Source organism: Schistocerca americana, chromosome 5 (genome assembly GCF_021461395.2).
Source record: "Schistocerca americana isolate TAMUIC-IGC-003095 chromosome 5, iqSchAmer2.1, whole genome shotgun sequence".
Classification (NCBI taxonomy): Eukaryota; Metazoa; Arthropoda; class Insecta; order Orthoptera; family Acrididae; genus Schistocerca; species Schistocerca americana.
In genome coordinates this window covers 706066112-706093606 of record NC_060123.1, presented here as the reverse complement: position 1 = coordinate 706093606, position 27495 = coordinate 706066112, and the positions used below count along the sequence as shown (strand labels likewise).

Sequence of the window (27495 nt, the reverse complement as noted above, 5' to 3'; positions counted from 1 at the left end):
CAAAAATGTCAACCTAACTTCAAAACAAACAAATGGATTACAACAGGTATTAGAATATATTGTGCAGAGAAAAGATTACATGATATAGCAAAGACACAGAACATGCCTCAAGAATTTCATTTGTACCTTAAGAATTACAAGAGGATCCTCAAAAATTTTGTAAGGAAAGCTAAAACAATGGCAAATGACAAATACATTGAAAATTCAAAAAACAAATCTAAAGCTATATGGGAAGTTATAAAAAATCAAACAACAAGTGAAACTAAACAATATAAAAATATGAACTTATGCTATGAAGGACAAATGATTTCTTGCCCACCAGAAATTGCAGGGAACTTCAACAAATATTTTGCAAACATAAGTGAACAGTTGGTAAGTGGGCTGGAAGAGCACAACAAAATATCACCTCCATCATGCAATAGTATGAGAAAGGTGTCTACATCTTTGTTCCTTTCACCCACAAATTCTGAAGAAATTTTATCAGTTATAAAAACCTTGAAAACAGGGTACTCATGTGGAATTGATGGAATACCAGATCCAATTATTAAAAAATGCTGTCTTGCCTTAGCTCAACCCTTGACACATTTGTGCAACAGCTCACTGGCATCAGGAACCTTCCCTTCAAGCTTAAAAACAGCAAAGCTGAAACCACTGTTCAAAAAAGGAAATCCAGAATGTGTTTCAAGTTATAGACCAATAGCCCTACTGTCTGTATTTTCAAAAATTTTAGAAAAAGTTTTTTTATAAGAGATTGATTTCTTAAATAAAAATAAAATTCTCTCTCTCCTTCACAGCATGGCTTCAGGAAAGGCTATTCAACTGAAAGTGCAATATTTCAATTCCTTAATGAAATCTATACTAAACTGGATGCAAGTGAGTTTGTGACAGGCATATGTCTTGATTTATCTAAAGCTTTTGACATCATTGACCATAATGCCCCACTGCAGAAGCTTGACCAATTAGGAATTAGAGGTATATCCAATGAGTGGCTCAAGACATACCTAAGTGGTCGCAAACAGGTGGTTGAAATGCAATATACTGACCATAACAAAATCAGCTACTACTATTCAGGATATGAAAATGTGAAATATGGTGTCCCTCAAGGATCAGTATTAGGACCCATTCTCTTTCTCCTCTATGTCAATGATCTTATGTACAAGAAGTATTGCCAAACTACCTTCCAATTTGCAGACGATATAAGCTTCCTTATTAGTGGTAAAACAGAAGAAAAACTAAAAGACTCCGCTATCCAAACAATGAACAGTGTAGAACAGTGGTTCAGCTACAACAAGCTAATTATAAACAAAGAAAAGTCAGCAGCACTGAACTTCTATAATGTAAAAGGTAGACACCACCCAAACATAGAAACAGAACTTAGGGACAGAGTTCTTGAAAGTGTTGACAGCACTAAATTTCTGGGACTCTGGCTCCAGAACAACACAAAATGGGAGGTACACATTGAATATTTGCAAAGAAAACTAAGCAAAACCTGTTACATGATACGGATCTTAAAAACTTGTTGCAGCAAAGCCAGCCTGTTAAATGTATACTACTCCTACGTGTGCATTCTGTAATTAAATATGGCATAATCTTCTGGGGCAATACAACAACAAATATTAAACTTTTCAGGATGCAAAAGAGAATACTAAGAATTATTGAAGGGGTAAACAATACGAAATCATGCAGACCCATATTCAAAAAACTGTCAGTTCTTCCTCTTCCTTGCATTTTTATCTACGAAACATCAGTTTTCATCAAACAATATATCGATAGACACCCAGATATCTTATTAAAAAATGAAGATATACATGCACACAATACAAGGCAAAAATCTGACCTTCATATGAAACAGGTGAGAACATCATTGTGCCAAAAAGGCACACTGCATACTGGGATAAAGATTTTCAATAATCTACCTAAACATATTAAATCAATAGGTAAACTCTGTAGTTTTAAGGCTGAATTAAAGGCATATTTAATTGATCATTGCTTTTGCAGTCTGACAAAATATATAAAAGCCAAACAACAAAAATAAAGATGCATTATTAATATTCTACTTTGTATGTTGCCTGTAATGTTTGTTGTATTTATGAATCTGTGCTAAATTACTTCTAGTCCTTAGGATTGCAATACAAACTGTATTTTATCTTGTAAATACCTAACCATGTCCAATATCCTTGTATATATTCTATACATATAGGATTTGAAGAACTAAATAAATAAACAAATAAATAGATCACAATAGGAATCAAATGTGATATTTAAGGAAAACAAAATTGTTTTAAATAGTGAGGACAAATGGAGAAGTAAGGCTGATTACATATTACAGGATATGCCATGGGGGTGTGCATTTGGATGTCTGTGTAACTTTATTACATATTGACCAATTGTAAACTTTCTCAAGGAGTTCATTTTCTTTCCTGCACAGAATTGTCTTGTTTTCTCAATGACTACATAGTGCCATCATTAGGAAAGACAAATTTCTACCCAGTGTTTACACAGTTTGAAAAGCCATTGGTGTATATAAGGAACAGTATGGGTTGTAATATTCTACCCTGAGGAAGTCCTTCATTAACCCTCCACCTGCAGGTGATGCAGCCATGTGCATTCGATTCTTTTGTGGCCAGTCAAAATTTCTGCTCTGTTTACATGTTGGAAGTCACAATTTTCCTGCAGCTACTCTTCTGTTGATCTAGAACATCGTTGGCTGCTCTTTTCTCATCAAATCTCTTTATGTTGCCATGGACTATCAGAGGTCACTATTTTCTGATCTGAAACATTCACATGCTTAACATACAACTTCTCATGGCAGCTAATTTGTATCCCCATTACTGAGCTTTTAGATATACAAAAATCAAAAAGTTTATCAGTAAGTTTATTCTGCTGTTATAATGTTGAACACAATTTTCACATTTCACACATTATTTATGTTAAGTGTCGATTAAAAATCAGTTTAAAGTAAGTTTTTGGTTTTCTGGTTATATTTCTGAAATTCTATTTGTACAGTTATTCTAATTATCAAATGCTCCATGATTTTGTATTTGCCCACTGTTGGATGGTTAATGTATTTTGGTTCTGATAAGTGTTTGTCCAGGCCTTTTGATAAGTTACTATGTAACATCTTAATAGCTCATCATCAGATGATTACAATAAGTTGAAGTTGGTTATAATACCATTTTAAGGCTACTACCATAAGGTAGTAAGCCTAGTCTGTACTATCACTGTAGTTCTTCCACCTCATAACTTCTTTTCTGTTCACGATATACTAGTGCACAACTAGCTGTATTAAAATTATTTGGTTACAGTGAAGTGGTGTTATGGCAAACAGGTTGAGTAATTAATGATCTTTAATAGCTTGTTTCCCATAAATCAATGAAGTACAGTACAAAGGGAAACATCAAACATGCTCTGGATTACAAAAGGGATCTAAATGCAATATGCAGAGAAAACAAAAATCTTTGAAATGGTTAGGACAGACAGAGAACTAAGAAACAAGAAATGCTGTGCTCTCTTAAGGAAACTTAAAAAAGCTCTATATAATGTCTGAAATCAGTAATGTATATAAGAAAATTAAATCCATTTGGGCAGTAGTTCAAAGGGAAACTGGAAAATCAGTTAAGGAATGTGAGGAATTTGTTGTTAAAGGAAATGGCAAACCAATAAATAATAACAATCAAGTAGTCAAGTTATTTAATAACCACTTTCTTGAAGTACCTCAGAGAGAATACTGCCTTGAGTCTCTCTCAGAGGTATTCAGAAAACTTGCCACATGACTGTACAAGAAAACAAGCCACTCTAACAATCCTTTCATCCTTAACATGGGTTATTACTATCACAACCATAGGTGGAAACACAACTACCCAAAAACACCACTACTTAGGGACAATTAACCTCCTATGGGTAACACCAACACACAAAAATGACAAATACTGGTGAACCCCTTCAGCACTGCAAAATTAACAGGCATGACCAGGTGTAAACTAGTCGACCAGCTGGCAATCCAGGGAAGCCATATTGCACACTAAACACAAACAAACCCATTAAAAACCCTTACATAGTGATTAGTTTATGACCAATCGACCAGTTACAGAATGATCTTGGTATGTTACAGATGCAGATGCTGCAGCTGGCCAAGGAGACTTGGCCCAGCAGTACCTCTCCTCAAAAGGAGTGACACTCTTTATGATGACCAAAGCTGTGACAACAGTACTGAGCTTTGCGCGATACCCAAAACTTAACAACCAACCTACCCTTGCATGATCTGTTGCAGATAGCAAGAAACTGCTACTGCTCTTACTACCTAACCAGACTATCACAGAGATTTTTTCTCTTGGCACTTGCCATTGCACTTTTTTTCCTCTGCCCTTGAAACTGCCACCCTTCATTCACATTTCATCCATTATCTACCTCCTCAATGTGACTGGGTTAGTGGGTAATCATACCCAGATGCAAGGATAACATCACGGCCCCACATCCCATGAAGTCCTCAATTAGTAACTAACAAATACGGAGGTGACAGTAGATATATGCAAGAAGCAATGTCTCATAGACCCAGGCAAATTACAATTATTCCAAGCTCTGTCAAAGAAATTAAAAATATAATTAACTCCCTCAAAAACAAAACCTCTCATATAGTTGACACTATCTCAGGTAAAGTACGAAAGTCCTAGTTTGTTTTTGGAGGGTATCCACCTTGAGCAAAACACAATTTTATCTTTCCTTCTATTTCACACATCTATCACTAAAGTTTCAGTATTATCAGCGGGCTTTTCTTTTCTTTCTTGTTACCAAGTGCCGTGCTTTTCCTGTGTTTTTTTTTAATTGAACCTGTTTTCTTTCACAGTTTGTCATTTTTTTCTGGTGTCCCCATTATCTTCACTGTGAAAACCTGCACTGTGTGACTTTTGCCTTGTCTGTTTACAACCAGGAACCAGATAAAACAACAAACTGCCAAAGAAAATAAGTGCAATAAAAAAACTAGGAAAACCACAGCATGTGGTAACAAGAAAGAAAAGCCCACTGAAGATGCAAAGGCTGATCAATGATGCTGAAACTTCAGTGAAATTTGTCTGGGAAATAGAAGAAAAGATAAAATAGTGTCGCTCAAGGCGGACTCCCTCCAAAAAGAAATCTATTTGGTAGAAAACACAAATAGAAGAGCTTCAACCTCAAGATGCTTACTAAAATCCTTATATTCAGTCATGTATAAACATTGTAGGAAACTTGTTGTAGAATGTAAATACTTGTGGATTAAAGAAGACTAGTGACCAAGAAGCATAAGTGTAGAGTCATTGATCGCCCATGTAAAACAATAACACTCATCTCTTAAAATAAGATACCTACTCACAAGGGGAAGGCCTCCGACACGGCCAACCGATTCAGTTCAAATTTAGCAGGTCACTTGTGTACAACCTAAAATGAAGAACTCTGAGATTTTTAGCTCAACAGCCTCCTGTTCTTGAGAAAATCACCCCTAAAAGTCATGATGAGCAATCGACTCAAAATTGGCGGGATCGATAGATGATAGTAAATTGAGCATTTTTCACGATGAGGTATAGGGTCCAAAAATGCATACTTTTCCAGAAATCGAGGAAAGATACTTTTACAGCTGCCCCTTATGTACCCACATGGTAAACGCTTTTCGCCGAGAGCGCCGATAGTGGTCCCGGCACAGTAGCTCAGCATGTTTGGTCAGAGGGTTAGCTGCCCTCAGTAACAAAAAAACTGAGTTAATGGATGAACGATGAACTTTAACAAACGTAATTGGACGTCCACCCTGAGCAAATACAACGAAATTACGAACAAAATGAGATTAAAAAAAAAATTGTGCAATGACCAAGGTAGCTGGCTGGGACGCGGAGAACCCAGATTCGAAACTCGAGGAAACCTACTGGATGTAATTCTTCTCATTTGCATTTTCTCATAGCTCAATTGATATGGATAGGAGGGTTAATAAGGTAATTAAATCAATAAGGAATGATAAAAAGGTAGGCAAATAAATTTATCAAAACTTTTGGGATAGTAAACAACTAAAATGTTACTCCTGGTCACTTTACAACGGCTCTTCCAGTCACTGTTACATGTCCTCACTTCTCTTCAAAATACCAGGTGGATGGTACTTGCCACATAAACAATCAAAACAAATATACTACCCTATATTCCTACTCATGATGAACCCTACAGCCATTACAGCACTTTATGCTGCTGTTGATATTAACATAAATCATCTGAATATATATCCTTATCTTCTTTCTATTTCACTTCATTGACCACCACTATATCTAGACTGAGAGATTGCATTTCCCTTTTCAGATTTTTTAACTTCTGTGTGACATTCAGACTTCTGACATCCCATGTCTGACTTTTAGAATGTTACTTTTTAGTTTTTTTTCTCGTGGTCATCTCCTTCCCAGGAGTCCCCTCTCAGGTATCAAAATGGGGAACTAATCCAGAACCTTTTTCCAATCAACAGATCATGACATCTTTGCACTCACAGGCCACATGTCCTGTGAATCTATATTGTTTGTCTTCAATGCAGAGGTTTTCATTGCCTTTTGCACCCTCATGCCAATCGTCATTGCTGAGTGTTCCAGCATTTGGAGCATTTTCCCACACTGAGTGCAAGAGAGTGCCCTGAATCTCTGTCTGCTCATCCACCATCTTTGATAAGGTTGTCAGTAGAATGACGATGACTCCTTATAACAGATATTTTCTGTCACATTTGTTGATAATTTGTGGTCAGAATTTAAGCAATGAATAGGTTTGACTCTTAGATCAAGGATGTTTTGATTAGTAGGCAAAGACACTACTTCTGCCCCACAGTGGACAGTTTATGCACCTTCTCTGTAAGTCTGTTGTATATTTTATCATAAGATCTTTGTAACATTTCCATAGTCCTGTACTCACTTTAACCATTGTCTGGTCATAACAAGTGTAGTGTGATGATACATGGAAGTGCATGTATTTTTAAAACTAAATAATTTAGTATCAGAGATAATAGCTCACCAGGTAGTAGAGACCTGAGTCACCAACAAATGCACAAACAACAATGAAAAATTTCCAAGTTTTTGGATGAATCTCTCTCTCTCTCTCTCTCTCTCTCTCTCTCTCTCTCTCTCTCTCTCTTTTTTTTTTTTTTTGCTAGGCTGCATGGATGCACACGCATGGGCATGCATCCCCGCATGCGCATGTGTGTGCGCACACGCGCGCGCGCACACACACACACACACACACACACACACACACACACACACACACACACCATTACAGCTGTACTGTGCCTACTGAACTGAAAGTGCTGCACATCGCCAGGGTGTTGGGTGGAATGGGTGAAGGACACTACCTCTGAAATGCAGTCCACAAACAGATTTCCCATGAAGTAGCCTCATACATTGATAATCCTCACACCATGGTAAAGAGCCAACTGCAAAGGAGCATCTCCCTCATTACCCATTATCATACCAGGCTGGAGGTATGGAATCATTGTTTTTTGCCAGGACTTCAGCTATCTTTCGTAGAGCCTGGCAAATTCTTTAAATCCCTCCTAAAGTGGTATTCTGCTGTGCATCCAACCAACACAATATCCTGGTCCATGCTTATGACCAAACCGCTTGCCTCGTGGGTGATATCACTGTGGAAGATACAGACACAAAAACTGTCCGATTCACCCTCCCAGCAAGTACTACTCTAGTCTAATCTTGGGCTTGTCCTGTCTCGCGGCCGAGCGGTTCTAGGCGTTTCAGCCCGGAACCACGCTGCTGCTACGGTCGCAGGTTCAAGTCCTGCCTTGGGCGTGGATGTGTGTGATGTCCTTAGGTTAGTTAGGTTTACGTAGTTCTAAGTTCTAGGGGACTGATGACCTCAGGTGTTAAGTCCCATAGTGCTGAAAGCCATTTGAACCATTTTTTGTTCTTTCTCATAAGGGGCAGGGCCACCTGGAAAAGCAGGCAGATGTCCTGAAATTTCTGCTCAGCATTTAACATGGACATGACCACCAACCGACTGTTCACCCAAATGAAAGGCCATTGTCAAACTGTGGCCAGGAGTGAAGTTGAGTATCCAGTAGCGGGACACGCTCGTGAGCATAACATGTTCAATTTCAGTGACTGCTTCACAACCTGTGGCATCTGGAGCCAGCCTCCCAGCACAAGTTTTTCTGAAGGAAGTACATGGAAGTTGTCACTGTAGCACATCCTCCTGGCGTCATCTACGTGACCATAATACTCACGTGTGTGCCCGGCGAAGGTTCGTCGAGCCCCTTTCAGTCTATTTCTCTAGTATTCCACTCTTAACTATCTCCATGTGAACTCTAATTTCTCTTATTTTATTATGATGGTCATTTCTCCCTTTGTAGGCTGGTGACAATACAGTATAGTGCAAGAACTTGACAGTTTGAGTGCTTGTGTCTCATTCCTATCACGTGCACGTGCTGCATCTTCTTCCCACATTCCAATTTTGTACACCTACTGTCTCCCTCTGAGCCACTGCTGACCTTTCTCCTCCCTTTCCTCCCTCTCCTTGCCTCTTTTCTCCCTCTCCCACAGCACCTCGACCCAGCCTACCTGTCAAACAGTCCCGAGATTGTGCACATGGCAGCCGTACAGGTGTGCATATATACATAGTATGTACAGTATGCCATAAGTTTTCATAGTAATTTTAAAACTGCCCTGTGCACCCGTGCTAATTGAGCTAGTGATACTAGTCTCGTGACAGGCTAAGTAAGAGGCCAGTGCTGAAGAGTACTCTTTGTAAAACCATATTTACATTCCATCTGGACCTGGTAAATTATTTGTTTTCAACTCTGAATTGCATCACAGCACTAGGATGCCAGTTTCTATGTCCTCCATATTGGCATCTGTGCAGTGGTCAAACAATGGTATGTCTGTACAATTCTCATGGATGAATGATTTGTTAAAGCTATAAGATTTAAAACTTCAGCTTATCTTTTGTGCTGCTTCTATTGGTGCAGCAGACTGGTCAACATGTGACCAAATAGAAGCATGCAACCCACGTAATGATTTTACAAAGGACCAGAATTTTCTTTGGTACTTGGCAAGGCCCTTTCTAATTGCAGTTGTTGTATGCTTTGCACAAATTTTTATTTACATTTGCCTGTTGACATTTCTGCTTTTTTGTTCAATCCAGTGTGCAACAGTCTGTTTCTTCATCATTTTCCATATTTTGTTATTTTTGTGTAAAATCCAGCTAACTGAATGAAATGTGAAGTTGCTGCATTACTGCCAATCAAAGAGAAAGCATCAAGCACTGTTCTGCATTTGCTCTCAAGAATATGCTCTCTGGTGTAATCAGAAACTGTTCCATGAACTGGAAAATCATGGTAGTTGTTTGTAGTGTACACACTGACTATGTGTGTAGGGGAAAAGTTCTCTTTGAACACTTTTAAGTTTCTTTATTGATTACATTTGATATAGATTTGATAGAAAAGTTGGTAAGAAAAATGTATATCCATGAACACACAATGTCTCTTCAAGAACTTAAAGAAAAGGCTTGGAGGGAGAAATTCATTTCAAATTAAGGAAGAGTGGCTGAAAGAAACTGAGGAAGAGTCTAAAGATTAAAAAAAAAAAAAAAAAAAAGATTATAGCTTAAATTATTTTAAAACACTGCATAAAGTGTAGGCTACATATTGAGGTAAAAAGAACTTATATTGAGAACTGAAATTGGATTAAAGTAATGAAAAGGTCAATTTAATGCTGCTGGCATTTTTGTTGTCCTTAACCCTGTCATTGTGTTATTTTCCTATTGCCTCTTATTGATTTTGAACTTTTCAACAGTATATTGTTACCAACAATCAGAAAATTATTGTTGAAGCAAATGTAAAGACGTGCTAAATGCAAAATAAGATTAGTGTACTTACTGAAATAACATGTAAACACAAAGAAGATGAAAAGTTATTTAGCTTATCACATATTATTAGTATGAGTGAGTTAGTTGTTGTGTGCTTGTCTTGGATTCAGTTGTTAGCAAATTTCATGTTCAGTGGTATTTTCAAAACGTAGTTAAATAGGGATTCACATGTACCAGTCATCATTCCACTCTTAACTGATACTTTAGTTGAGTTGGCATAAGTTGATCCCCGACAGTTGCGGTGGGCTGGGCATGGCAGCTTTGTGTGCCTACCTCTGTCAATCACATAACACAATTTTGTAAATGTCTCTATGGCAATGGATCATTGTTGTCACAACTCTATAGATGGCTGTCATTTTCGTCTGTAGCCATTAGCACTTTGCAGTTGAAAGCTAGCAACAGCACTGAAAGCCATCAGAGATCTTCTTATGCCAACTTGACTGTCATATGTTTGCTCTTCAGGTTAACCAAACAGCAGTTTTTGTGCTGCAAACTGTATAGGAAAGAAGGATATTGGGAGAACTTGTCGTCTGGGAAAGTCAAGTTGGTTATTATTTTGTGAACACATTTTGAGCCACTGAATTTAGCAATTGAAATTACATAAATGATCGAATCAGAGTTGAATACCATACATGGTCAGAGCACGGGAGCCAGACGATGTAGCGGCAGCGGCACCAGCAGCAGCCGTGGAGGCGGCGGCTGCAGTATGAACAGTGGAAGTGCTGGCTTCATTACTTGTAGTTATGTTGCCTGGAGGGAGCAGCCATGCCATTAAACAGTTTTCAGAAGTTATCAACAAGTGGAAAATTTATTAGGCAAACATGTTACAAAAGTTGTATAATTAATCCTGGAATAGAAAAATACATTTAGAATAACAATGTGTAATTCTCATGGTTTATTTTTTCTTCATAAAATATATCTATATGAATATGAGTGTGAAAATCATTACTAAAGGCAAATAGTTTGCTTAGATTACTATAGAATGTTACAATATGTAAAGTAAAATATAGCCAGCTAATGTATGGTGCGAAGAAACTCCCAATAGAAAACAGTATTTACACTAGATTTTGAGCTCTTGGTCCTTCTCTAGTAGAAGTACACAGATTCGTGCACACAACCACACAAACACCCTATACCTCCCTCCAGCCCCCCACCCCGGGGGGAGGGCTGACCACTCTATGGTGAGTACATTCTTGGCTACCATGCGACCCCAGCCTTTGTAGCATTGCTCCCTCCTACACTTTGACTATCTCTTACCTCATCTGACTTTGTCAAGTGGTCCTTTTGGTGCAGACCCTGCTTGAACTTGGTTCACGATTTTGGTCTTCATTTCTAGTTTCACTCCCAGCCCTGTCCTCACATTCCATTAACAATGAGGTGGTCCCCATTATTGGGTTTGACCTGCCATCTTTTCCAAATTTTGCAGAAGTGCAGTGTCATGCAGGGAAGGTCATCTTCTCATGGTAGCCATCCCATTGTGTGTGGAGGGGAGAGGGGGATGGACATTGAGTATCTGCACAGTGGTAGCCCTCTAGCCCACTGACAGTGCAACGATTGCATTGTTGGTGCTTGTGCTACCCACTCCCCATGTATGCCATAGTGTGTGTGCCCATCATGACTGGAGCACAGGGGTTCCCAGCAACAGATCACTGGCCAGGTAGCCGCTGCTGTGGCTGGGTAGCACCCAGTTGAAGTAGGTGGCACCATGACAGATAGTTCACACATAACACAACTTAAACTTTCTCTGATTGGTGTCACACCAGCCCCAGGAGTCTCTTCAAGTGGGAAGGCCTTGTGCGATGTAACAAAGTATGATCCCATGTGTTCCCTTCCCTTGCCATGCTGTAGGAGGAACACAGGACTAGACGTCAAGGAGCGAAATCCTCCTCCCAATACATGGTCTGTAAGAGGACCAATGGTGACACCTTTTTGGCCATGATGCCTTTATTTTTTGTGGAAAACATTGAAAACAAATACAGAGAAGTTGCAGCCATCTCTAAGATGGAGAGCGGTTCCCTCCTCATTATAGACTGATGACCTGAGATGTTAAGTCCCATAGTGCTCAGAGCCATTTGAACCTCCTCATTCCAATGTCATCTCCTGCCCAGCCACATGCTCTTGTGACATCCCTATGACTGTCACTCCCCACAGGAGTCTCAATATGGTCCAAGGCATCTCTTTCACTGTGATCTTCATCTGCAATCTGATGATGAGCTGTGGGCCAGTTTAGAGCGATGTCCATTATGTCTATAGAAGACCAACAGAAAAGAGTTGCTACTGGGGCCTTTATCTCGTCTTTCAAGAGTGATACATTGCCCGAGAAGATCAAGGAGAAATAAAATACTATGTTCCTCCTCCTTTGAGAGGCTTCAGGTGTATGGAGTTCGGACATATGACACTGGTCCCCATCCCTAGGCCAGAGGCACCTCGTCCTCCTCCAGCTTCTTCAGCTAGGAAGAGGTCCCTCAGGACTCTTCTTTCCACTGTTTTTCTTCTGCGGCTCTTGCTGGTTCATAGCCAGACACCAGCCAGTGACACCCAGGGGGCTCGCCACTCTTTGGCTACCACGGGGCCCAAGCCTTTGCAGCATTTTTTCCCGTCCATGCTGCATGTCTATCCTCTTGCTATTCTTTTTCCCCTCCCTTCGGGAACATGTCTGGGATGTTATTGGGAATGTTCTGCATTGTCTGTTCCTGACGTAAGAACAGTCTCACCATTGTTTCTTCGCTCCGTTGTCCTTTATTTGTTTCCCTTATTCTCCCATTCCTCCACTTCGGTGTTTGAGGAGTCTCTTTTTCTTCTTCCTCCCTGTGTGCTCTTGAAGGCTGGCCCATGCATTTGACACATAACAGGTGACTGGGTTAAGGCATAATTCCCAGCCCCAGGTCGACAGTTAAGGTTCGCACGTATCCCCTGGTACAGGCAAGGCCCCGAGAGGGGTGATTTCCTGAGCTGCAACCTTCCCAAATTGCTGATTGGTCTCTCTGTCAGGTGTTCGGGAGGTGTGACCTGAGGTGTAAACAGTCACCTAAGGTGGGTGCACACCCTTCTGAAGGTGGCCCCCAGTTGGAAGGACCATGCCATCTGAGATGCTGGTAATCATGGCGGATTTTCTCGCAATGAGTCAGTTCGTATTTACAATCAGCATCTATGAAATGTAAACATATAGAGGCCAATGATTCAAAGACCCTTCCAGCTGCACCACAGTTCCTCATGGTCTAACATACTGAAGACAGTCAGTCCTTCGCCATGGTAAGTCCGTTTATTATTCAGAAAGGTGTTAACGCAATTGCTGGCCCTGTGAAATCTTGCTCCTGTTTACGGAATGGCACTTTGCTTTTGGAGACTACTTCAGATTCTCAAACACAACTACTGCTTGCCGCCTCGCTTCTTGATGACTACCCATTGGTGTTGAGGCCCATAGAAATTTGAATTTTTCCTGTGGTGTTATTTACACTAGGCTGCTCAACAGTCCAACAGAGACTGAAATCCAGTCTTACCTCTCTGATCAGGGTGTCACTGGCATCCATTATGTAATGAAAAAGGTAGATGCCTCCTTAGTGCTCAACCGTACTCTTTTTCTCACCTTTGATAGAGTGGTGCTACTGTCCAAGATCAAAGCAGGTTATGAAATTATTAAAATCTGGCCGTACATTCCCAACCCAATGCGCTGCTACCAGTGTCATTGTTTGAACCACACTAGAATATATTGTCGACACCCATCCGAATGTGTAACCTGTGGTAGGGGTGTGCATGAGGGCGATTGTCCGCCTCCCTCTCCCTGCTTTATCAACTGCAATGGTGGCCATGCCGCCTCCTCTCGGTAGTGTCTCATGTATCTTGATGAACAGGCTGTCCAACAGATCCGGGTAAAGAAAGAAGTGCCGAACCCAATCACTCGCAAGTTATTGGCTAGTCACAAACCCTGTGTTCTCCCATCTGGCACCTGTAGTTCTGTTCTTGTTACCCCTCGCATGAAGGACATGGTCACACAGTCATGTGACTTCCAGTTCAGCTCTGATGTCGTGACATTACCCATTGTCAAGGTAGTATCCCCCCCCCCCCCCCCCCTGTCCAGCTGTGCAGCAAGCCATCAAACTCCCGCCTCAAGACTCAAGAGGTGAACCCACCAGTTACACAATAGGTAGGCCAGAAAGGACAGAAGGAGTATTCTCTTGAAGACTTCCTACGTCCCTCCAGCCAACCAACACCTGAGTCTTCCTCTAACTGGAAATGTTTGAAGAAGTCCACCAAAGGCAAACGGTCATCTCCTTTGCCAACTCGAAGATCCTCTTCGACGGTGTTGCCACATGATACCTTAGACCGGCTGGCCTCTGTGTTGCTAGCATGCACCACCAACTGTTTTTCAGCATTGGACTCCACGAACTGACTGCACAAGCAGTCCAATGCATCTGTGGACCCCATGGAGCAGGATCCTCCTGCTTCTGTACCCTGTAGTAGTGACTCTTCACAGGCTTCACTCGGCAGCCGCCGAGGTGACATCTCTTCCTCATCATGACCCTCTGTTTACGGCCTTTGGTACCACAAAAAGGATTTATGACTGTTTTTCACGTCACAGTGTCCCCTTGTACTCTGCCTTCAGGAAACAAAATTGCACCCCCACCACTACTTTGAGCTTTCACATTTCTTACCAGTTCGTTTTGACTTTCCCCCTGAGGTCGGCATTCCATCTCATAGGGGCAACATGCTGCTCATATGGGATGACATTCATAGTCAGCCCATCTACCTGACTACCCATCTTCGTGCTGTTGCAGTTCGCCTTTTCCTTCCCCACCTGACTTTTTCCCTCTGTACCATTTATGTCCCTCTGATATTTAATGTCAGCAGGACAGACTTACTTCAGCTTATTGGGCAGCTACCTATCCCATTTTTGCTACTCGGTGGCTTTAAAGTGCATCATCATCTCGCAGGACCTGTCAGAGAGGTGCCCTCTTGGCTGACCTTCTTAAACAACTTACCCTCTTCTGCCGTAACACTGGGGCACCCACTTTTCTTTTCAACTCCTTGCACAACTATTACCATTTGGACTTATCCTTCTGCACTGCCCAGCTTGCCCATCATTGTGAGTAGTCCGTTCTATCTGATACCTACTTGAGCGACCATTTCCTGTGTGCTATCCATTTGTTGACTCCTACCCATCTGTGTACACACCCAAATGGCAGCTTACTAAGGCTGACTGGCAGCTTTCCTCCTCCCTGGCAACTTTCAAAGAACAAGATTTCCCCAGTTGCGATGACCAGGTGGAATACCTCACAAACGTTATCCTTACTGTTGCAGAATGTTCCATTCCTTGCACTTCTTCCTTACCATGTTGTTTCCCAGTCCCTTGGTGGATTGAGGCATGCTGTGATGCAATTCGCGTATGGAGATGTGCTTTCCACATTTTTAACCATCATCCTATGATGGCAAACTGCATTCAGTATAAACAGAGGCATGCAAAGTGTTGTCACATTCTTCGGGATAGCAAAAGCTATAACTGGATTTCATTCATTAGTTCTTTTAACAGCTCCACCCCTACTCTGTTGTGTGGGCCAACCTCCAATGGCTCTCTGGGACCAAGATCCATTCCCCAATTTCTGGCCTGACAGTAGCAGACAATATCGTTGTGGACCTATTGCTATCTGAAACACCTTGGGGCGCCATTTTCCGGAGATTTTGAGCTCTTCCCACTATCACCCTGCCTTCCTCCATCGGAACGAGCTGAGGAGGCTTGGGCGACACCCTTCTCTGCTCCGAATCGTGAGTGCTAGAATGCTGCCTTTACTATGAGGGAGCTAGATCATGCTCTCAATTCATCCTGATATTCTGCTCTAGGGCCAGATGCTGTCCACATTCAGTTGTTGCAGCATCTTTCTTTTGTGGGCAAGCACCTCTTGCTTAACACGTACAACTGCATCTGGGCAGAGGGCACATTTCACAGACATTGGCGTGAAGTCACTCATACACATACCTAACCCCGGTAAGGACAAAAACCTTCCTTCTAGCTACCTCCCCAGCTCTAGCTGTGATTGCAAGGTGATGAAACATATGATTCATGCCTGGCTGGTATGGTGACTCGAGTCTCGCAATTTACTGACGAATTCACAGTGTGGATTTCAAGTGCGGTGTTCTGCAATTGACCATCTCCTTACTTTGTCCACCCATGTCATGAATGATTCTCTGTGGTAATCCCAGACTGGCAGTGTTTTCTGATTTGGATGAGGCCAACGAACTGGTATCCTCTGTACTCTTTACACATGGGGCTTCCGGGGGCGCCTGCCCTGTTTCCTTCAGGAATTTTTAAAAGACCGAGTTTTCAAGGTGTGTGTGGGTTCTGCCTTGTTGGACACCTGTATCCAGGGAAATGGTGTGCCTCTGTGTTCCATCCTGAGCGTCGTCTTCTTTGCTATCGCCATTAATCCTATAATGGTCTGTCTCCTGCCGGGCGTCTCCGGCTCCCTTTTTGTTGATGATTTTGCCATCTATTGCAGTTCTCCACAGACCTGTCTCACTAAGCAGCGTCTTCAGCAGTGTCTTGCTCACCTTTACTCCTGGATCATCGACAATGGCTTTCGCTTTTCCCACTGATAAAACGATCTGTATGAATTTCTGGAAATGCAATTGGTTTTTCCCACCCTCTGTACATCTTGGGCCTGTTGCCCTTCCATTTGTAGAAACTATGAAATTTCTGGGGCTCATGATCAATAGGAAACTCTCTTGGTCCTCCCATGTGTCTTGCCTGGCAGCCCGCTGTACGCGGTTCCTCAGTGTCCTATGTGTTCTCAATGGTGCTTCAATTGGGGTGCCGATCGAACCAGCCTCCTCCATTTGCACCAGTCACTTGTGCATTGGAAACTTGACTATGGGTGTTTTGTTTATGTGTCTGCACATTCATCCCTCTTATGCTGTCTCAACACTATCCACCATCATGGCATCCGTTTGACCACTGGCACCTTTTACACTAGCCTGGCTGAGAGTCTGTATGCTGAAGCTCCTGAACTACCACTGTCCTACCGCAGTGACTTTCTCCTCAGCAGGTATGCATGCCATTTGTCTGCCATGTATGGCCGTCCATCCTATGCCTCCTTCTTTGATGATTCTTTTGATCACCAGTATGGGGTGCATTCCTCTTCCCTTTTACCTGCTGGAGTCCGCTTTCGGCACTTATTACAGCAGCTCAACTTCACTCTACCCGCAACTTTCCCAGTGGGTGTGAGCCCTTCAACACCATGGCCTTCATTCGCTTCCTGAGGACACTACACCAGGCTTGCTCTATTGCCTTCAGTTTCATGACCTACACCTAGAACTTCATGATAGTACCTTTTGTATACACTAATAGTTCTTGGACTGACCATGGGGTGGGATGTGCCTTTGTCATTGGCACCCGTGTCTTTCAATATCGGCTTCTGGCACATTGCTCAGTATTTACAGCTGAGGTCTTCGCCCTGTATCAGGCCATGGAGTACATCCGGTGACACAGACTTTTCATTTGTGTCCTCTGCTCAGACTCACTCAGTGCCCTTCAAAGTCTGTGTGTGCTGTACACTGCCCATCCCTTAGTGCAGAGGGCACAGGAAAACTGTCACTGGATCACTCCTGGTGGAGCCAGTGTGATGTTTCTCTGGGTTCCTGGTCATGTTGGTCTGCCAGGAAACAAGGCTGCTGACGCTGCTGCCAAGGCTGCAGTCCTCGTACCGCAGACTGCTAGTTCCTATATTCCCTCTAATGACTTCTGTGTTGCCGTCTGTCAGGAGGTGGTGTCCCTTTGGCATCGCCAATGACCCTCCTTTCATGGGAATAATCTCCGCCTTATTAAGCCTCTCCCAGTGGCTTGGACGACTTCCTCTCAGCCCTTCTGCTGGGAGGAAGTAATTTTAACTAGGCTGTGTATTGGGCACTGTCTTTTTAGCCATTGGCATTTGTTAATTGGCACTACCCCACCACTTTGTACATTGTGCCCTAGTTTTAACTTTCTGCCACTTCCTGAGAGAATGCCCATTTTTTAACCATTTATGTTCCCACTTGGGTTTGCTGTCTGAATTATCAGCTGTTTTAGCAAATGACGTGTGGGCTGTCGACCACATTTTACTTTTTGTCTGCCAAAGGAATATGGCAAAGTTTTGGACCTCCGTTTCTGTGTGTTGTCTTTTTTAGCCATTTCTCCAGATGCCTGTTTTTAGCTGTCTTCTCTTATGTCAGTTGGGACTGACATATAGTCATTTTTTAATTCCTCTCTGCCCTCATGTTCTATAGTTTTGACTTTGGCACGTATGACCCCAACTGTTTTTTGCGCCCTAAAGTGAAACAAAACCAAACCAGCCAGTGACTGAAGGAGCCACAGGCTGCTGGCCATCAGACTTCACTTTCTTCCTCTGTCCCTGAAAGAAATTCAGGGAAATCTTCTCAGTCCTCATCTTCTAACGAGGAGGAGGAGCAGGACAAAGAGAAGACCTTTAAGATGGAGGAAACTCCAGTGGCCCCAATGCCACTAGACTCTGCATGTACTCCTTCTGTGCCCAAGGTGGAGATCCCAGTAGCTCCTGAGGCACCAGATCTCCCCAGGCAGTGCTGTAGAACGTGTGCCAGTGGATTCCCTGATGTCTCTACTGGTGGCAGAATAGTACCGTGACCCATGTTCATAACCTACCCTCCCTGGTCACTTCATGCATCCACAGCATTCAAATAGTCTCATCCTCCAGTAGAAATATAACAGATTTTCCCACCACCTAACTGAGCTACAGCAGGTTTTAAGCACATACCTTGCATTTGTACTGCCATCCAGGAAACGTGGCTTCCAGCAACTCGGACCCATACCCTTCTTGGCTACCTAAGTTATTTTAAGAATTGTACTGACTGTGAGAGGATGTTGAGTGGATTTTGTACGTATGTGCTGGACTCTATGTACAGTGACCTTGTACCTCTTGAGACACCATTGAAGGTTATGGCTCTTCTGGTATGGGGACATCAGGATTTTACCATCTGTAATGCTTATATCCCTCGCAATGATGTTGTGTCTCAGGATATACTGTCTGCATTACTCTCTCGGCTCTCTCCACCTTTCCTAGTTGTGGGCGACTTCAACACCTATAAGCCTTGGTGGCGTGAACAATGGTCACTGGCCATGGTAAAGACATCGACACTTTACTGTCAAAGCTCGACCTTTGTATCTTGAACTCTGGTGCCACAAGTACTTCAGTGTGGCACACAGAACTTATGCAGCCATTGATCTCTCCTTGTGCAGTCCTGGTCTTCTACCATGTATCTACTGGAGTGTCCGTGATGACCTGTATGGTGCTGACCACTTCCCAATCTTCCTGTCCCTCTCTCAGCATTGCTCCCCTGGTCACTTGCCCAGGTGGGTTTTCTGTAATGCTGACTGTGATTGGTTCATCTCTGCTGTCGCCCTTAGCTCCCCATCACAATACAGTGTTAATGTAGCTGTTCAGTGTACAGTGGCAGCCATTCTTTTAGCAGTCAGCCAAATCATTCTCTCTTCCTCGGGCTCCCCCCTTCGGAAGATGGACTCTGATGGACCCCATGGATCGCTGCAGCCATTGGAGATCATAGGTGGGCTCAGCAATGCTAGAAGCAGCACCCTTCACTGGAGCACCTCTTTGCCTTTAAAATGCTCTGTGCCCGTGTCTGCTACCTCACAAAATAACTAAAGCTAGAATCCTGGGAGTGGTACACGTCCACCATTAGATCATGTACCTCTCCATCACAGGTATGGGCAAAGCTTCCAGTCCCCTGCAGATGTACCAAGTATTTCCTTAGATGGTGGCATTTATATTGATCCAGGTACTGTCACCGAATGTTTTAATAAGGATTCCACTTGTGCATCTGCATCTCAGAACTACCCCTCCTCCTTTCGGCTGATAAAACAGCAGGTGCTGCGAATGCACTTATCTTTCACTACCCACCACCTGGAGCCATATAATGCTCCATTCAGTGAATGGAAACTCTCCAGTGCCCTAGCCCTTTTCCCTGATAAGGCCCCAAGGCCAGACCACAGCCACAACCAAATGCTGACACCTCTCTTAGTGATTTTTCAGTGTCACATCCTTGCCATCTTTAATTGACTCTTGAGTGAGGGAGAGTTCCCACCTCAGTGGCGAGAAAGCACGATAGTTCTGGTACTGAAAGCGAGGTAAGAACCCCTTTAAGATGGACAGTTATCGCACTATCAGCCTTGCCGATGTTATCTGTAAGTTGCTCGAATGCAAGGTGAACAAGCGGCTGTGTTGGCTCCTTGAGCCATGGGGCCTTTTGGCTGCAATTCAGGGCAGTTTTGGCAAAGGCTGCTCCACTGCTGATAATTTGGTTCACCTGGGGTCCACCATATGGATGGCCCTTGCATGTAGTCGGCACCTCATCACTGTCTTTTTCATCCTACAGAAGGCTTATGTCACAGGGTCCACTCCTGATTTTTGTCAATAGGTTCCTGTTGCGCTGTACATTCTGCTTTCAAGTGGGCGCTACACTCAGTACCCCTATATCCAAGAAAATGTGGTCCCGCAGGGCTATGTACTGAGCATTCCCTCTTCCTGGTGGCCATCAATTGTCTAGCGGCAGCTGTGGGGTCTTCGGTATTGCTCTCCTTATATGCCAAAAATTTTTGCTTTTATTATTGCTCCTCTTATATGGTTGTCACTGAGCTTTGTCTACAGGGTGCCATATGAAAGATACAGTCACGGGCTCTCACCCATGGCTTTCATTTTTCGGCTGCCAAGACTGTTGTAATGGACATCTGTCCAACCACACCAAGAGCTTTACCTAGACGATCAGTTACTTCTTGTAGCTGAAACACAGTGGTTTTTGCAACCAATCTTCGATTTTCTGAAGTGGCTTCCACACCTTCACCTACTTAAGCCAAAAGTGCTGGCGACACCTCAATACATGTCGCTGCCCCAATAACACTAGCTGGGGTGCAGATTGCTGTATCCTTTTGCAGCTCTACAAAGCCTTGATTCAGCCCCATCTTGATTATGGAAGTCTTGCATATGGTTCTGCATTGCCTTCAGCATTGTGGGTACTGGGCCCCATTCATCATTGTGGGGTCTGACATGCAACAGCAGCCTTCTGAACCAGCCCTGTGAACAGCCCACTAGTTGAGGCAGTAGTCTGTCCATTACCTATCAGGCCCTAACAACAGCTGCTGAATTATGATATACATGTTCATAGCTTCCCTGAACATCCTGACTACTGTGTCCTTTTCCCTGGAAGTGAGCTTCACTTCCCACAGCAGCAACACAGAGCTGGGTTTACGATTGCTGCATGCCTCCAGTGTCTCTGTTCGGAACTGCAACTTCCTTCACTGTGACCTCTGGTCAGGGAGACATCGCATCGGCAACCATGGCTTGCATCCCACACTTGAATTTGCCTCAAAGTCTCCTTTGGTCCAAAAGATTCTGTTGACTCCACGATTTTCCGCCATCTGTTCTGGGCTGTCCTGGAGATGTATCCATGCTCGGAAATTGCATTCAGAGGCAGCTCAACAGTCAATGGACAAACAGGCTTTGGATACACAAATGCACAGTGCAGTGAACACCACACTCTGTCAAATGACTGCAGTGTCTTCACTACTGAATTGACGGCCATTAAATTAGCCCTTAGCTATGTTCGTTCTTGCACTGGCAGAGTATCCTAATCAGTAGTGACTCCCTTAGCAGCCTTCAGGGTATAAACCAGTGCTACTCTCCTCACCCACTGGTTATGGATATTGAGGATTGTGTCTTTGACTTCCAACAAGCTGGGCGGCCAGTCGTTTTTGTTTAAACCCCTAGTTGTGTAGAGATTTTGGGAAATGAACGGGATGATCTATTGGCCATACTGGTCACTAGGATGCCAATTCTGGAAATGGAGGTCCCAGAACTGGACTTTGGCTGTTATTATGCCATTGATTGCTGGAAGTCTGGAATTCAGATTGGTCTGCTCTGATCTTCCCCAACAAACTAAGGACAATTAGGGAGACCATGACCACATGGCAGTCTTCCCTGCATGCTTCTTGCAGGGAATCCACTGTCCTCTGTAGACTCCGCATTGGCCACATTTGGCTGACCCATGGCTACATTTTCAGACTTGAGGATCCCCCTCACTGCTGATGCAGACCCCCTCCTGACGGTGGTCCACTTACTCATAGACTGCCCTAATTTGGCTACAGTGAGGTGGCATCTTAATCTTCCTGACACACTGCCTCAGTGCTAGTAGATGGTGCCAACTTGGCTAACGTGGTGGTACATTTTGTTCGCGAAGGTGGTTTCTATTCATCCCTGTAAGGTAGGTCTTTTTGGCCACATAGACTACCTGAGAGTTTCTTGGCTTTAACACCTTGTCTTGACTGATCCTGTAATAACTTGTCTGTGCAGTCTTTTTCTAGTCTTTTATCTCTCCTTTTTTTTTATTGTGTTAGTTACATTTAGGCTTTACAGGATTTACCTATTGCCTCCTTCCCGTGACGACTACTTCTGGTTTGCCACTTAACAGATGAAGTGACTGATGAAATTGCAGTTTAGTCCCTTTCACTCCCATCAACCACCAGCCACACAAACCACACAATCATACATGCCCAGGGTCGCAGCAAGGCAGGTTATGATGTTATCACAGTCAGACCGTATACTCTGAACCCGATGCGCAGCTAACAGTGTCATCGTTACATCGCCCATGCTGCCTCCTTCCGTGATTGTCCTATATATCTTGATGAGCAGGCTGTCCAGGAGATTTGGTGAAGGAAAAAGTGCCTTACCCGGTCGCTCGCAACTTATTTGCTTGTCAGAAACCCTGTGTTTTACCGTCCGGCACCTACAGTACTGTTCTTGATACCTCTTGCTCCACACGGCCATCTAGTCTAGCGACCTCAAATTTAGCACTGCGGATGTGAAATCGCCCAGCATCATGGTAATGTCCCTGTTCCCTCCATCACCTGTGCAACAAGAAACCAAACTCTCACCTCATGGGGCGAAGTCACCAGCTACTCAACTGGCAGGCCAGAAAGGACACAAGGAATGTTCCCGTGAGGACTTCCTGTGTCCCTCCAGCCAGCCAACACCAACTTCCTCTGCTACCTGAAAGGGCTCAAAGAAATTGGGTGTGCACATATGTGGGGAAGGAGTCAGCAAACGGATAGCACACAGGAAATGGTTGCTCAAGTATGTCAGAGAAAACATACTACTCGAGATGATGAGCAAGCTGGGCAGTGCAGAAGGATGGGTCCAAATGGGGATAGGTGTGCATGGAGTCTAAAAGAAATGTGGGTGCTCCTGTGTTAAGGTCCAAGAAGTTAAGCTGATTAAAAAGTCAAACAGTCTTCTCCTTTGCTGACTCGAAAATCCTCTTCGATGGTGTCGCTATGTGATACCCTCACCCGGCCGACCTCCGTGTCGCCGGTGCACACCAACTGCTTTGCTGCACTGGACTCTGCAGGCTGACAGCAGGATAATGGTGACACTACTATAGACCTAATGGAGCAGAATCCTCCTGCCTCTGTGCACTGGAGCAGTGAGTCTTTGAAGGCTGGCACTCGGCAACTGCTGAGGTGACACCCCTTCATTTTTTCCTCATCATGACTCTCCACCAATGGAATGTTCATGTTCTTCGAAGCAACAAAGATGATTTATGGCTGCTCTTAGCATTGCAATATCACTTGTTCTCTGCCTTCAGGAAACAAAATTACGTCCTAATGACATTTCTTCCCGGTCCGTTTTTGCCTTCCCCCTGAGCTTGGCATTCCATCTCATGAGGGGGTCATGCTGCTTGCCCGGGAATACGTTCATAGTCAGCCCATCTCCCTGACTACCCATCTTCACACTGTTGAAGTTCGTCTTTTTCCTCACATGACCTTTCCCTTACATCCCTCCATCATCCGATGTCACCAGAACAGACTCCCCCAGCTTATTGGGCAGCTACCTCACCCCTTTCTGCTGCTTGGTGAGCACCACTCCCTTTTGGGGTTCTCCCAGAACCTGTCCGAGAGGAGCTCTCTTGTCTGACTTTTTAATCAGCTTAACTTCTTGGGCCTTAACACAGGAGCACCCACGTTTTTTTTAGACTCCACGCACACCTATCCCCATTTGGACCCATCCTTCTGCACTGCCCAGCTTGCCCATCATCTCGAGTAGTACGTTTTCTCTGACATACTTGAGCAACCATTTCCTGTGTGCTATCCGTTTGCTGACTCCTTCTTCACATACATGCACACCCAAGTGGCAGCTTACTAAGGCCCACTGCAGGCTTTACTCCTCGCTGGTGACCTTGGACGACCAAAAGATCCCCAGTTGTGATGACCAGGTGGAATATCCTACAAATGTTGTCGTTACTGCTGCGGAATGTTCCATTCCTTGCATTTCCTCTTTACCACTCCATGTTCCGCTCCCTTGGTTGACTGTTGCCTGTCATGACACAATTTGTGTGCAGAGATGTATTCTCCGTGTTTTTAACTGTCATCCTATGATGGCAAACTACATTAATTGCAAACAGATGTTTGTACAATGTCATTGCATTATTTGTGTTAGAAAAAAGCTAGGTAGATTTCATTCACTAGTTCTTTTAACAGTTCCACTCCCTCTTTTGCTGTGTGGGACAACCTCCGACGGCTCTCTGGGACCAAGATCCATTCCCCAATTTTCGGCCTGACTGTAACAGACAATATCATCATGGACCCTATTGGTATCTCCAACACCCTGGGGCGCCATTTTGCTGAGATTTTGAGCTCCTCCCACTATCACTCTGCCTTCCTCTATCGGAAACGAGTGGAGGAGGCTCGGGAAATACCCTTCTCTTCTGAGAACAGTGAGTGCTACAGTGCCACCTTTACTATGAGGGAACTAGACCATGCTCTCACTTCATCCCGATCCTTCACCCCAGGGCTAGATGCTGTTCACAATCGGATGTTCACTTTCGGGCAAGCACTTTCTGCTTAATACGTACAACTGCATCTGAGCAGAGGGCACATTTCCCAGATGTTGGCATGAAGCCACTGTCATGCCCATACCTAGGCCCAGTAAGGACAAACACATTCCTTCTAGCTACTGCCCCATCCCTCTCACCAGCTGTGTTTACAAGTTGATGGAACGTATGATTCACGTCCAGCTGGAATGGTGGCTTGAGCCTCGCAATTTACTAACCACTGCAGAGTGTGGCTTTTGAGTGTGGTGTTCTGTAGTTGATCATCTTGTCACTTTTTCCACCCATGTCATGAGTGGTTTTCTGTGGTAATTCAAGACTGTGGCTGTGCTCTTCAATTTGGAGGCGGCCTGTGACACCTGCTGGAGAACTGGTATCCTCCGTACTCTTTACATGTGGGGTGTCTGTGGCCACCTGCCCCATTTCCTTCAGGCATTTTTAAATGACCAAGTTTTCAAGATACATGTGGGTTTTACCTTGTTGGACAACTTTATACAGGGAAACGGTGTGCCTCAGGGCTCCGTCCTGAGCATTGTCTTTTTTGCTATCATCATTAATCCTATAATGGCCTGTCTGCAGCTGGGCATCTCTGGCTCCCTTTTTGTTGACGATTTTGCAGCCTATTGCAGTCTTCCATGGACTTCTGTCATTGAGTGGGTCTCACTGAGCAGTGTCTTCAGTGATCTCTAGATTATTTTTACTCATGGGCCTTGGCAATGGCTTTCGTTTTTTGACTGACAAAACTATTTATATCAATTTCTGGTGACACAGTTAGTTTCTCCAACCATCTTTACATCTTGGGCCTGTTGCTGTTCCATTCATTGAAACTATAAAATTCCTGTGGCTGATGCTCGACAGGAAACACTCTTGGTCCTCCCATGTGTCTTACCTGGCAGCCCGCTGTCTGCAATTCCTTAGCGTCCTACGTGTCCTCAGTGGTACTTCCTAAGGTGTAGAGATCAAACCACCCTCCTCCATTTGAACTGGTTCCTTGTCGGTTCTAAACTAGACTACGGGTGTTTTGTTTATGCATCTGTACATCCATCCATCTTATACTGTCTCAATGATTGAGCACTGGTACCTTTTACACTAGCCTGGTTGAGAGTCTGTATGCAGAAGCTACCAAACTACCACTGTCCTACTGCTGTGACTTTCTCCTCAGCAGATATGAATTCCGTTTGTGTGCCATGCATGGCCACCCATCCATGCCCCCTTGTTTAATGACTTCTTTGATTGCCAGTATGGGGTGTGTCCCTCTTCTCTGTTACCTCCTGGAGTTCGCTTTTGGCTCTTGCTCCAGTAGCTTAACTTCATGCTATCTGCAACTTGCTCGGTGGGTGTGAGCCCTTTACCACCTTGGCTTAGTGCAGTGGCCTGTGTTCACCTGGGCCTTCATTTCTGCCAATTTCTGGCATTGTTTCATACGCACGGCCAGCTGGAGTATGAAGAACAACAAATACATCTCCAAGAACACACACATGTGTTAACAGTGCTGGAAATTGTGAATAACACCAAATGATACATTCACAATATGAAACTTATGCTACAAAAGTTGCTTCTAACCTAAAAAGCAAGAGAAAAACACAACAAAGTGTAATATATCAGCATATTATATCTGTCACATAGTATGTTCATTGTATATATAAAAGAAACATGTATTTGATGCCACAGATGATGCTTCCCAAATAAATGAAGCAAAATGCGTATGGCAACAAACAAACTGCCTTCATTTATTTGCATAGACGGTACATACCTCCCCGAATTTAGAGCCTCTAAGGGAAAGATGGAAAACAGATAAAAATAACGAAAACAAAACAAACTCTCAACACAGCATTATCATCAAATAAATTTGTAGTGCGCATTGCCATGCTTTACTGGGATGATGATTTTTGGTATACTGTGCACCCAGTTCCCATGCTTCCAGCATTTCTATTATTGTGCTAGAAGATTGTTGCTTTGCTGTTACCATCTCCTCCTCGTCCTCCTCCAAAGAACTCACCACAACTTCCTGTCGTGAAACACACTGCAACTCCACAAATGCTTTGCTGGTCATTTCATGGCTGTGATCTTCCACAAGCTCATCAATATCATTTTTATCCACTCTAGTCCCATGATCTTGGTCAAAGATGTAATATCACTATCATTTACTACAGGCTTCACATCTGGTGTAGAGTGACCCTTCAAAATCCCATCTGTTCTATGCCAGTGTAGTGTTTGCAGTGCTCTTAAGCCTACCATTATTATGCTGGGGTAGATTTTGTGGGCACTGTTGAGTAAACTGATGCCTCTTATAATTTTCACATTTGCTCCTGTCACCTTTTTTGTAAATAGGAATCATCTTTGTTTTTAGCCAATTCTCAGGTATTCCTCCTTGTCTCCAGAACATATTCAGCAGATGCATGAGTCTGATATGTAAGAAGCTTCCACCATATTTCCAACTGCCTGCATTAATCCCATCCATTCTAGCTGCTTGTTTGATTTTTAAGGCTTTTACCATGTCTACAACTTTCTCAAGAGAGATGATGTCCAATCAATGAAGTTCATGTGTGTGTCTCTTCCTCTGAGTTCTTATCTTCATACCAAAAATGTTCATTGTATTAGTGCAAGGATTCCTCACCCATCACATTAAGTTGAACTAAATTCATGTGACACTGTAGGGTGTTAAGGTATTGTAAATTTTAACCTCCCATCCTGATTATTGTTATGGCAACAGTGTTCCTCACTTGAATT

At 43.5% G+C, this 27495-nt stretch overlaps 1 protein-coding gene across 1 annotated transcript in view; it reads right to left on the bottom strand.

The window, feature by feature from the left end:
- The window catches only part of LOC124616647 (trehalase-like), a 412719-nt gene that overhangs the window by 78325 nt on the left and 306899 nt on the right, over nt 1-27495 (bottom strand). Inside the window, exon 11 of the mRNA XM_047144975.1 lies at nt 10500-10617. Within this exon, the coding sequence (XP_047000931.1) occupies nt 10500-10617 (118 nt within the window). The remainder of the gene's footprint in view (nt 1-10499; nt 10618-27495) is intronic.